Genomic DNA, 13,899 nt, shown 5'->3' on the forward strand with positions numbered 1-13,899 from the left:
TCTACATCAGACTTGTCCCACCAACTGAAACCACTGCCCCACTAAAGTTAGAAACTGCACCTTTAGAGTAGTGCGTTTCATGCACAGACCATTCTCAAACACACTCACTGCCCAAATCAATATCATATATTCATTCTGTGCATGCTATGGCACACAGTGAAGTCGTAGTGTATTCTTAATTGCAACATGTAGAAGCCAAAGCTCCTGTAGTACTTGGTGGTGACAGCACACATCTAGTACCTGACATCTCTAGACCTTTCCAGAGATGTTACAAAGTAAAACGCAGTATACAGAGAGCAAACAGTGCAGATAAATCCAATCTCCACCAGGAAGTCAGGCTGGTTCACTAATCTGACAGAAGGAAAATAAGAACAAGAGAACTCATTTCAGAGACTTGAAGGGTATGAGCTGACTCACTGAGGGATCAGATAAGCACCAAAGCCAACACCAAGTGACTGCGCAACACAAGGGCTGCAAGAGGAAAACAGGAAGGAAAAGAAAAGCAATCCTTTTGGAAGCAACAGATGGCTAGCAGACCTCCCTGCACCAGAAACATGGATACACACAACACAGATCATGAGGCACACCACATTTTTGCCCAGTTTCAGCTCGTGGTCCACTGAACACAGAGATAGCCTCCAAGACTTCCAAGCAGCATCTGTCAAAGCCATTATTTCTAAGTGCTGGAGCAGAATCCTGCCTCCAATCAAGTTAAACAAACACCGATGCTATTTTCCCACGTCCCAGAGGTAAACACCACACCCCAACACAGGGGCACCAATGGGTTCCACTAGCAGTCATCCCTGGTGCGGTGAAGGTCCCAGGAAAGGAGTATGTGCTGTCATTAGACAGTGGCATTTTCTTCAGGGACACAGGAAGCACCCTTCTCTCCCCAGAGAGGCTACGGAAGCCCAAATAGCTCAAGTTACTGATGCACTGACTCAGGCAAACTCCTTTATTTTTTGAAAAAATGTCTTACGCTGACAAGAGTATGGACAAATTTCTCTCAGCCTACAACACTCTTCGTCTTTTGACTTTAACGCTGAGGTAGAAACATTTGTCTGATCCCTCAACACCAACTGCCTGTTTAGTAGCATCCGTTACATAGGTGTTACTACCATTTTCCCAGGTTTTGCTTTACAATAAAAACACCACCACACCAGCAGTGCTGCTTAGAGGAATCTTCATCTGCGTGATCTGACCAGAACAAAGAACACATTGACGCCAGGATATCATGTCCAGAGTCCACTACATTCCTGCCAACACAAAGGCGTGATCCAATTCACTCATTAGCCAGGAGGTAATTGGTCATTATTCAGTCGCAGCACATTGAGGAAATACAGAGACATAAAGTTCTGCATGTTGTAGTTGGGAGTCTGGAAGTCTGGCCTTCACCACACCAGAATCCAGAGAGTGGCACGTGTGCAAGATGTAGTTAATACATCCTGAATAAAGAGGAAGGGTAAAAACATCCTCCTTTCCTACCTCAGCCTAAAGCTATAGCTCTTTTCTCCTCAGTTTAGCAGCTCAGAGTAGGTGACAGCTACACGAAGACACTTCAGGAGAAGCTATATATAGGGTGAAGTGTTCTCCAGGAAGCTCTAGATCTAGGTCATCTTGCTTCTTCTGCGAGGTAGGAAATGAGAGGTTACTCACTGAAAAAGAATACAGTTTATAGAGGAAAACAAAGACTACTTGGAGCATAGAATTTTGTGTGGATAGTATTTTTTCTTTTGTAAGGAACTTTTAAAACCAAAACTAATTAGTCATTAAACATTGCGTCTCTGGATACCTGGCTCCATCTACTGTAAACCAACAAACCCATTATGTATACACAAAAGGAATGAGCATCCTATGGTAAACTGACTTTCAGTAGTTAAGCAACACAGCAAAATAAACACAACTTCAGTTCTCAGAAATTCCAGATAGTTTTGTCTAAATTCAGACATGATGTAAAATCTCTCCATGCACCTCACTTTCAGTTCTTACAGATGACTGGCTGGAAGGATTATATAAAACCTAGTAGAGCTCCAGACGTGATACCCTGCAAATCCACTTGGATGGATTACATACCACACTACCACTGCCAGTCAAGGGTGGGGTGGGGTGGGAAAGCAACTGAACACCTGGCTCAGGTTTGGGCCAAAGGCCATTATCCAACTCGTTCCAGCTGCCCAAGGGGATCTGGCCATCACAACCGCTGCAGCATCGCGCAGATGCCATTAGCTAAAGAAGTTTGCCTCCTTCGGAGCAGGCAGAGAAGTCTTCTTGGCTCAGGACACAACTTAGAGTAACACTGCCTAGGCAGTGTTCGTGTAGCTTCCAAACTGCAGATCCCTAAAAACTGTAAAGTAGGTGTGGACCTGTGTTCTTACTTTAGTGACTACAGATAGGATTTTATTAGCTCTTGCAAGCACTGCAAAAACAGCTCAGAGCCTCAGAGACTCAGGAACTAAGAGGTGAAAAAGCACTAACCCAGAAGAGAATTGTTAATTTAACTTAATTATTTTTGCTTGAATCTTAAAAGTAACATTGTTTCCTTCCAAGAAGGGCAATACACTTTCAACGAAGTCACTCTCCATGGGACAATCCACAGCTGCCTCAAGGTCTCCAAATGTATAGACAAAACATTACAGAAGTCTGTGAAGCAGACACTAGAGCAATGACTTAGTCATATTTCATAAACTAAACTGAAGATAAACAGATGCAGCTTCAATACAAATCATAATACCTAAACAGAAAACCACCAAGAGAAATCCCAAAGCATCAGAAACTGGCAATGGCAATTAAGCAAGTACTATTACAAAGCATTAAATAAAGTCTATGGGTGTTAAAATCTTATTTTCAGTTATTTTAACTAAATCTGAATTTAGAGCCTTTCATACAGTTCGCACTGCATACAGGAGTTAACTGCTTTCTGTTAAGCAACAGTATAGACCAAACCAGTTTAGCACATCTTTAGTCAGGCAGTGCTTGCACCTGTTTACTCAAAACCTGACAGCAACCACTCCTCTTTCCGAACTTTAAATAAAACTAATTTATTCCAGCAAAATAAATACTAGTCTTAATCTATACTGCAAAATTATACAATATCTGAATTACAGATTTCAACAACAGTATTAATAAAAATGGTGTGATTAACATTCCATGAACAGAACAAACTCTGTATCTGGGTTTCATTACAACAATGAATAAAAGTCAGACAGTCATCATCCCAGTGCAGTCATGCATTATACTGTCCCACAGATACTGAAATAATGGAATCCGATGCACTTTGATCTCTTAGATAAGTCTCCTGCAGCTCTGGGGCAAGAGCACATCCAATTCTGTAGCATTCACACACTGAGTCATAGGAGATTTGTATCCACCACCACCAAGATGCATCTTACGGGAATAAATAAAGTCAGATAAACATCGCACCATTTCCTTCTGGCTAAAGCCTGTATACAAATTATCGGGAGAGCCATACAGAGCGATGGTGGCGAGGAGTAAAGAGAAACCTTACCGTCTCTGCAGAACCAGTGTCTGAGTCTATATAGCTATGTTGTAGATGCATTTCTGGGTTATAGTCTAGTCTCACCTTTTTCTTTTCAAAAGCAGTTTTGACAAAAACTAGAAACTGGCAGTATCTGGTAAATATAATGGGTTTAATTGTGGCTGCAGGATAGCAGATTCTTTGCTTTTGCTCAAAATAGCACTGATTGAATGATATTTAGCTTACCATTGGCTATTCACACTGCTTCATTAAGTTTTATTACTCATAAACCAGGTGTTTCCTTGATGCTTCTAGGGCCTCTCGTTGCAGTCCAAACTCTAATTGCATATAGGCTAGCTACAATCCCAAGCTCTGGAAAACTGTGCTTGGTCAGCAAGCAGGGATTTGTCTTCGACTGAGAACAAGGTTGTCCCTGCATGGGCATTGTGCCTTGGAGTTCACTGAACTACATACGAGGACAGCTTCTGAACTATGCCTCTAGAAATACAAATGGCTCTGAATGGGGAAAAGGCAAACAAGAGCACACAGAGGTCTCTCTAGTGTCCAAAAAATATGATCAAGGTTAAACAGGTTTCAGTATTGCAGGGATAATAGCCTGCTCATTCATCACTGCATGCTGGGGCTAAGGGAGGATCTGAATTTCCTGAGTCACAGTTTCTCTCATTCCTCCCACAGTTTCAGTCCTCCCGCAGGCACCTCAGGTCTACATCATCCCTAAACTAAACCAGTGGCTAAAAACAGAGACAGGATGAGAACGCTCAAAAATCAGCCCAGCCTTTGATACGATGGTATGCGTGCATGCACGTGCGTGAAGCAGAGGGCATGCATAAGCATTCTGGTGGATCAGCAGAAATGCCTGTTGCAATAAACTAGCTGGTTGTGATCTGGCTGACACAACTGTGGTTGGAAAGACGGTTCTTTTATCTCCTCCTCCAGTTGCTGCACATATCTGCTGTTTGTCCATGTCACTGCATGTGGATTATGGCCCAGCAGCTTTTATGCCATCAGCATTCCAACTTTCTTCTTCACTGATGAGAAAAAGAGAGGCTGGCAGATTCCTGTGGAGGACCGGTAAATAAGACAACCGCTCTCTGTAACTGTTTGGTCTCTTGGAAATTGTTTCATTAGTTCACAGGAAAGTCACAGTTGATTTGCTTTAGTCCATTCCACAGATCATTATCTCTTCAAAACATAAAACTAGTTTATTCTCTGTGGTTCAGAAACTGAAGTCCAGATGTACAGTCAGCAACAGCTGTTCATCACAAAAATGAACCAGTGGTACACATGGGAAACTTAAGAGCTTCCTTAACACATGGTGGTCCTAGGTTTTGGGGAGGGAAGTATTGCATGTTTGGGTTGGCTTGCCTGAAAGAATGCACAAATTCCCAATATAACAAAGATTCATCATCCTGATTAGGCAAGATTTCTTACTACTATACCTAAGGCCCCTTCTTTCCTACTAATTGAGCATCTGGAATACGAGCTGCCAAATAAATGCTGAACTATCAGATTCCAAAACAGACTTAGGAGATTTATCTACAGATCTTCTGATAAAGCTCCCTCTCTACAGCAGTCATAAATTCCTGCAGAGTTTTGTTTTATAACAGACGAATATTATTTTACTAAAATCAAATTATCATGGACTTTACAAACATGAATTAAATTACTAAGCATGCCTGCACTAAAGATAAAGTTTATTGCTCTTTTAGTCCTCATTTTACAGTGAGGAAACTAAAGCACAGACCAGTTAAGTGATTTGCTCAAAGTTACAAACTAAACAGAGGACTGAACTAAGAATGACTATGACTTATACTAGGGCCACTAGAGTAATTTTTTTGGTGGGTTTTGTTTTGATTAGCTTTGGGGTTGCGTTTTTGTTGTTGTTGAAGTCCATAGTACATTTTTATCCACCAAGAAGCTACACGTGACTCTAGCTCTGCTGGGACAAGTCGCTGCTGTGGCTGTCCCCCAGGAGGCTGGCAGAACAAGAAAGACAGCATCCTCTACAAAAAACATGTCCTACCTCCAGGAAGCAAGACAGCTTCACTTGAGACCTTCACAATATAAGGGCAAGTTTTTCTTGCAGTCTAAATTGACTGAAGCTTGCTTTGCTTTTAGAGTCAAAGAACTGTGACTTTTCAGCTTTTTCCCCGAAGAGGTTTTGTTCTAACTCAGCCATGACATCCCTAAAAACCTGCTCATTTTGTAATTCTTTGGTCTCTTAGGAACAGCTTCATTAGCTCATAGACAAGTCATGGCTGATTAGCTTCAGTCTATCCCACAGACCATTACCTCTTCAAAATATACACACGTTTCTCTGTGTCTATGGGAAGACACACAGACGTTACACTGTCCTGTAACAAAGACAAGCACAAAGACTGGAAAATACACGTCCATCTCAAGTAAGTGGTGTAATTTTCACTTTCTTGATCTTACATTCTGCAATCAGTTTGGCTACAACCATTACCAGGGGCTGCAGACGTGCTCATTAAACAGAGTTTCTTCCCCTTGTTGAAGTGACGAACAAGGATACGGCGGGAAGACAAGGATGGACCTTGTACAGCATCTTGATCCAACTTAAGGTATTTCACAGAATCATAGAATGGATTAGGTTGGAAGAGACCTTAAAGATCATCCAGTTCCACCTCCCCGACACTGGCAAGGTCACCTTTCACTGGATCAGGTTGCTCACAGACCCATTCAACCTTGGACGTCTTTACGGATGGGGCTTCCAAGGCTTCTCTGGGCAACCTGCGCCAGTGTCGCACCACCCAGACAGGAAAAGATTTCTTCCCAATATCTCATCTAAATCTTCCCTCTTTCAGCTTAAAACCACTACCGCTCATTCCTATGCCTGCACTCCCTGATAAAGAGCCCCTCCTCAGCTTTCCTGTAGGCTCCTTTAAGCACTGGAAGGCTGCTATAAGGTCTCCCTGGAGCCTCTCCTTCTCCAGGCTAAACAAGCCCAACTATCATATTTGTGGCCTTCTCTGGACTCATAGATCCATGTCCTTCCTCTGTCAAGGACTCCAGAACCAAACGCAAGACTCCAATGTAAAACAGCAAGCACTACACCATCAACTGTGATTATAAACATATCTTCTTTTCAAAATTCCTTTTGGAAAATCTTCCAGCCAGAATGGCTAGGGCCAAATCTTTACCGATTGCCAAATCAACAACAATGAGCCAAGAAACCAACTCTAATTTTCACAATAGAAAGATGGTAACAGAGAGAACTCAAGCATCAGCATATACTTCCCATCTCCTCTAGCCACGTCTAACACATTTATAACCATTTAGAGTTAAAAATCTATTTAAGCAGGCAAAGAATTACAGTATTCCACCAATATGCATCAAAAAATTCATTGAAAACAGTTTATGAATGATTATTTTCAAGATTAAAGTTACCTAGCTCTGTGATGCCATCCAGTATCCCTTATTTTCAGGTCTGCATTCCTTCCCCTCTTCTCTCCCTGCCCCCAAGATTTTTTGACTAGCAAAATGGAAGATGGCACCAACCAGCCAGCCTATCAGGCTGTGCTGCAACCAGTATGCATTAAAAACAGGAAATACAGGTGCACGTTTTGTTCTAACTGTTATCTAGAAAGGAAGTCAGACTCAGCACACTTGGGAAACTTTCTGTCTAGCATCAATTACCAGTAACACAATTCTCTACAGAACTTAAGTTATCTATGTTCTTCAGACATGAAAGCAGTAAGAAATATCGTAACATATTGTTCACTAACTAAACAATCTTGACTGCTATTAATATAGCATTCAATATATATTTTTATATATATATATTTCATTACTGTCTGGATAAATGAAATATATATCCCTGTGCTTTGCACAGCCTAATAATTTACCAGAACTGCACCATAAGCATGGGGGGCTTACAGGGTTTCTGAACACAGCCATCTAACTTGTATGATAACCGTTTATCAGAAGTGATTTTATCACTTAGTGCTTGGTCTTTCACAGTCAGATATATTATTCCAGAACACTACTGAGCACTTGTTCATATCTAAGGATGAGTTATGCAACTCACAGCTTAAGCAACTATAGTGTTGAAAAGAAGTAAAACCACAACATCGCTGGCTTAGTCTACCATTTCTTATCCTTGAAGCAAACACTTCAGCTCCTCCGTCACTTTCTCTTCTCACTGAGGCTGATCCCCACCAAGGGCAGTCCTGCCAGAAGGGACCAGCCAGCATCACAAACAGATACTCTTTTTTGAAGCCTTTTGAAGTTTCCACCGGACTGGAGCGGTATTTCAGTTCATATCCACAAATGCAACTGTAATTCATTCACATCATCACCAAGATGCGGAGGACAAGCAGAGAATAGGGCAAGACCTGCACAGGCAATTTTTAAAAACACTCCTTTTTCTTACATTAAACTTACTAGTTGATTTGCTTTTTTCCACGAACAGCTTTCCACAAGTAATGTTGTCCCATTGCATCTTGCTATACTGTTCCAACAAACCAGGTGCAAAACCAGAACTGTTGGTATAACCACTCACATTGAATTATAACACATTATACTACAGTAGTCTTCCTTTTTGCACAATGCTCGCAATCACAGACGAAAAATCATCTCATCCGCAGCCCAAGAGAATTTTGTATGGATGTTTCTACAAATGAGTGCAACTCCTACATCAGAACTAATCTGGTTTGCATTTTAATGATATTAATTACCATGCCTTTGAAAATACAGTATGAGAACACCAATGTAATATTACTTATGTCTTGATGAGAGCCATAATAAAAGCAAAATACATCCAACACATGCATCCACAATAGGGGCAAATTTCACACAGAAATGCAACAGACTATTTCAAGGAAATGTTCTGACTGTTCAAACTAGCGACTTCTTCAGCAGCTTGGACAAGCAACAGGGCTGCACGTACAGCACTGGGCTCAAGCAGAGGGGATGCTGGAGAGTGAATTACTAGGGACCTAGGGCACTGTCAGCAGAAGCAGTTGTGTCACCTCACTGAACTGGGGACAGCTGGAACACAGCAGAACAAGAGAGCTGGATGGGGATGAGGGTACAATGCGTACAGCTGATGCTCAGTTAACAGAGGAGGCCCAAGGATGCTATTGCACCTAGCTCAGTTTAAGAGAACCCATGAGATATTCTAAATTGTGCTTTCCAAAGCTGCTCTGCCCAACAGCTTTTGGAAGATTGTATGAGCACAATGCTTGGTTAAGCTCATGTTTGTGATCTGTCATCTCATTTTGTGCCTACAGCCTAATCAAAGGAGTATCCAGGTCAAAAGGATTAATCCCTCCAAATAAATTAAAAAAAACAAAAACAACAAAAAAGAAAACAAGCCACACTAGATCAACTGAAACATTTTATCTGGGCCTGTAAAACAACACAGGGTAGTACCGAGTACCAGAGTGCACTTTGGATCTCTTCAGGTAAAAATATTTCATTAGTCTATCTGCCACATCAACCTATTAAACATGTTTCTATGAGTTCAATACCGATACCAAGAATTTGTGCTTATTTCTCAGGCTTTTAGCTTACTAATTTAGCAAGTGGTATAACTCCTCTTTAGAAGACTGCAGTATATTTTGCCCACAGTCTAGAAACTTACAGAGAAAAGATGTATTCTGCACTTCACTGTGTAAAATTCCAACATTTAATAAACCTGCAAATTATTTCCTGCAGCTATTAAGGAACTATTTAAGAAGAGAAATGGGAAACAAGAATTAAGAAAGAAGGCACATCTGTTCTGCAAAATAAAGGCTTTGAGAAGAACTACCAGAAGTAAGAGAAGCTGGAAAAAACAGTGATCTTGTATGGAAAAACAGCAGAAGGCATATTGCCAACAGATGGCAAAGAAGTCATACACAGAGAAGGAAAACAAATTTGAAAGCATACTCAGTTTTGAGGACTTGAGAAAAAACAAAACCAAAGCTAACTCTTTCCTAATGACAGATTCACTGCTTAAAAATGCAGTTGCATGTGCTTAGCCCTTAGAAAAACAGTTGTAATTTCTGGGTTCTAAAATGGAGGCATCCAAAATTAGCGCCTGTCTATGAAAGTGTTGGTCCACTCTTGAAATCACTTCCTTTCCCCTGTCACACAAACACATTCCTTTTTTGGTTGTTTTAATTATTTCCCATGCTGGCTGCTGAGCTTAACGCACTGGAAAATGTCTGATGCTTTAACGGACCACTGTCTCATTAACTCAGACACCTGTCTGAAAAGATGCCCCCTCTCCAAGGCTTTCTGCTGTAGCTTGTAGCACGTACTGCCACAAAGACAGAGAACAGAGACAAGTATATGCACAGCCTCTGAATGGAAGTTATATTCCCCATTACTCCATGCATCCATACTGCCAATCCAATTTTCAATCTCACTTTTGGAAGCTGGACTTTCTCACAGCTGGTTCAATAGCACACATTGACAAAAGATACTTCACATGTAGTACTGAAATGATTATTGAGGGTGCACTTTGCAGTTAGAAATAGATGCTAAATAAAAATTTCTGCTTAACAAGATTCCCATGGCACAACCCTGTTGCAATGCGAAGAAGTATTTTAAATGTCAAAATAATAGACGTTAGTTACAAGAGACACAGAAGTCACTTTCTACAATGGTGTATCTTCACCCAACAAGCTTCTTTCCCCCAGCTTGCATACTCTGCAAGATCTATTCAGGAAGCTGACACATCATTGCTGCAAACCTAAGAGAAGTAAACATATCAAATTTTATTCTCTTCTAAAATAGGTCCATTTTGCAGCTGAAATTTCAGGAGTTAGATTTAAATTGTTCATCTCCCAGCTTCCTGCACCCACTGCTAATTACCACACACTAGTTTTCAAACTCATGCTATCCTTCTCCTTGCTTTACTTCCTCAGGTCTATATATTCCCATACACCCTCTAATTCTGGTTAAGATACTGTGATAGAAACAATTATCACACACAGAAAAAACTCCTACATTCCCATTTGTAGCACCAAATCCAAGCTGCCACTCGAAAGTTACATGACAAGGTGAGACCTATCACTAGTACAACAGCGATAACTGAGCATAGAGAAATCTTCACCTTCAGAATCTGTCTTGTGCATCTTCTAAATCCAAAAGAATTCAAAATCATAAATTGCTTTGACCTCAAACTGCATGAAATGCTGCATGACATCACTGGTAAGGCTTGTTCTTTTTTTTAAATCATAAACTACTGTAGTTCAAAATCCGTGGAAAGAGTAGCTTTGAATTCTGACTATACAAGACACAAAATGCAGCCTCAAGGTGCAGCTTTGAGAACTGCCAGGATCAGTGGAGGGGCTTTCAGGATGGACAGTGATGTCCAAGACACACGTGCACCTCTGAGCACATCACCAAATACTATACAGTTTTTTGCAAGCGAGGGAAGTTTTGCTATGAATACATCTACTCAGTAACAGACTTCATGTAACTGCATTTATTTTACCGTCTACTGTCTTCTCAGTCAACCATCCACACTTATGATTAAGAAGTTCTTCACCGAGAAAACATAAAGTGATGAAGACTACTTATCTACATCAAAATCCGTACAAGAAAGCCTGCGCAATGCATATACTTGATTCAAGACTCTTGCAAGAATTAACAGGTTGTTTTCAATGTGGAAAAAAGCACCTCCACAGGCCTTCCTAGAATGATAGATGTAAATGCAACAGCATGAACAGTCAAATCTGGTATGTTGGCTTGACAAAAATACAATGTGTCTCTAAACCACATGGACAATTCAGGCTTAATTTAGAACAAAACAACCTTTAAAAAACTTAATCTGCCACCAAGCACTTTCTATTTATTGGACTTCAGCAGACATAGTTTAGAAGTTGGAAAAAAATTCCCTACATCAGGAAATTTATTCTAATGCTAAGCTTCTGCACCCAAAGAACACAGCTACACACTGCCAAGCCATACCAGCGCTGCTCCACCATACCAGCAATGGCTGCTACGAATGGGGCTGCTCTTCGACACTTAAAAGGCTTCCTATCAGGGCTGTAATTCTTGAACTTCTTAAAGCATTTGTAGATTACACATCTACCTGGTTAAATACTTCCTGCAATTTTGTTAATTATATGTTCAAGTCTGCAACTACTGAATGACCCCCATCCTAGAAAACCAAGAGCTCTCAAGTCACCCTCCAGAATTTGTGTCCCGATTCCCATTTCTGTAGATTTACCTGAAACCTCCTACAGGAAAACGCTTCTAAAACCTGAATAAAGCATGCAGTTATATCGCTTGAAAGGCATTGTTATTAATTAGTGCAGAACCACCGCAGACGGCTCGTTTAGGGCCACACACATTTCTATATTTGGGAACAGACATCACAAGGCGCAGACAAGTGCAACCTCAAGTTCAGCTTCCCCTTTCCACCGCCACCCCTGGAGACGCGGCCAGGAGCAGGGCTTCCCTATTAACGCCATCACCACTCGACAGCCACGTTATCCTCCGCCGTCAGGAAAGTGATAAAAGAGAACACCCAGCCTTTTTCTCCCCCCCCTCATTGATTCGTCACCAAGAGCGGATCCTCTCGGAGGCAGAAAGGTCCCAACGATGAGAAAAGCTTCCCTGCTGGCGCCCCACACGAGAGAGGGAAACCGGATCCGCCGAGCTGGGAAGCGAGCGGGGATGCGGTGCTGCTCAGCTGGGGCGGGGAAGGCCCGGGCAGCGACACCCGCGCCAGACGGTGATGTCACCGCAGGACGGCAACAAAGGACCGGGCACCGGCCCTGCCCCGGACTCCTGCCCGGGCCGAGCGACTACGGGGGATAACGCGGGTCCCCTCGCCCCGGGACGCCGGAGCGGAAAGGGAGCGGCCCCGGTCCTCCACGCTTCTTGGACCTTTCTGTTCCCGGGGCCCCCGCCCGGGGCTCCGGGCTCCGCTCCTCGGTGACCCCCGCTCCTTGGCCCCTTTCAGCCCAGGGCACCCACACCTTGGCCCCCTTTTCCTCCGAGGAGGTCGCTCGGGGTTCGGGCCTCCGCTCCCCAAGGCACCCGCTTCTTGCCCCCTTTTATCCCGGGGACCCCGCTAGGGCTCGGACCTCCGGCCTCAGGGGACCCCGCTCCTCGGCCCCTTCTGTCCCTAGTGCCCACGCTCCGAGCTCGAGGCTCCACTCCCCGGGGCACCGGCTCCTTGGCCCCTTCAGACCCGGGGCTCCCATTAGGGCTCCGCTCCCCGGTACGCCCACTCCTTAGCCTCTTTTATCTCGGTGCCTCGGCTCCGAGCTCGGGGCTCCGCTCCCGTGGACCCCAGCTCCTTGGCCCCTTCTGTCCCCGGGGCCCCCGTTAGGGCTCCGCTCCCCGGTGTCCCCGCTCCTCAGCCCCTTTTTGTCTCGGGAAGCCCGCTCGGGGCTCCGGTTCCAGAGGACCCCGCTCTTTGGCCCCTTTCATCCCCGGACCCCGCTCCCCGTCCCGTTCCACCCCGGCTCCCCGCCCCCCGCCGTACCTGATATGGCGGCGGCGGCTCCTGATCCGGCTCGGCGCCGTCCCCGTAGCTGGCTCTGTCCGATTGGGATTCGTGGAGCAGCGAGATGTCATCCGAGGTGGGGGACTTGAGGCAGTTCCCCATCTTCCCGCCCTGGGGAGCGCGGCTCCCCCTCCCGCTCAGGGACGCCCCGCCGGCTCCTCAGCCTCCCCGCCGCAGCCGGGGACGATCATGCCAGCCCCGGCCCTAAGCGGCTTAGCGGCAGCCCGGCCGACTCCCGCTCGGCTCCGTGGCCGCCCCGACCCCCTGGAGCCGGGGCGGGAGGGGGGCCGGCGTGGGGCAGGGGGGCTCAGAGAGCGCGCCCGCCCCGCGGCTGCCCGGCGCGCTTCTGCTTCCTGGTCACCAGCGCCGCGCGCACCGGGCTCTGCCGCGGCCACGCCCCCTGCGCAGGCCACGCCCCCGACAGCCCCGCGGCGGGGCGAGCTCCCTCCCCAGGCGGGGCGAAGAGAAGTGGGCCGAGGGGAGGGTGGGGGAAGAGGTTGCGAGCGCGCGGCTAGTGCCTCTCAGAGTGGGGTGGAGGCGCTGCTCCCCATCTACCCCGCCCCCGCCCCCCCGGGCACGCAAAATGGTGGGCGCCGGTGCGCTCCGCCCCCCGTCGCGCGTTGTTGTTGTTGTTTGGGTTCCGGGCATGGCGGGGGTCGGAGCTGGAGCGGGTGCGGTTGGTGGTAGTGGGGCCCGGCACTGAGCCGCGAGTGGGGAGAAAAAACAAGGAACAAGAATTTTTCTCCCACTTTTGTGTTTCTGAAGGTCGCCTTCGGGCTTTTTGTGGGATTGGTAGATGCTGAGATAAACCATCTATGGAGCTCCTTTTATTTCTTAATAAAACATTCATTCACGCTTGGACAGACGTGCAGATAAACAGAGATTTCCAGAGAGTGAATGTCCCTCTCCCTGCGCTAGAATGACCCACATG

The 13,899-nt window shown here is 45.0% G+C and overlaps 1 protein-coding gene across 1 annotated transcript in view; it reads right to left on the bottom strand.

Moving 5' to 3' along the window:
- RNF11 (ring finger protein 11) overlaps window positions 1–13,350 on the bottom strand; it is a 32,756-nt gene extending 19,406 nt beyond the window's left edge. The window contains exon 1 of the mRNA XM_054073311.1: window positions 12,948–13,350. Coding sequence (XP_053929286.1) covers window positions 12,948–13,070 — 123 coding nt within the window. The 5' untranslated portion in view covers window positions 13,071–13,350. The remainder of the gene's footprint in view (window positions 1–12,947) is intronic.
- Between the last annotated feature and the right edge of the window lie 549 nt (window positions 13,351–13,899).

Source organism: Cuculus canorus, chromosome 8 (genome assembly GCF_017976375.1).
Source record: "Cuculus canorus isolate bCucCan1 chromosome 8, bCucCan1.pri, whole genome shotgun sequence".
NCBI classification, from domain to species: Eukaryota; Metazoa; Chordata; class Aves; order Cuculiformes; family Cuculidae; genus Cuculus; species Cuculus canorus.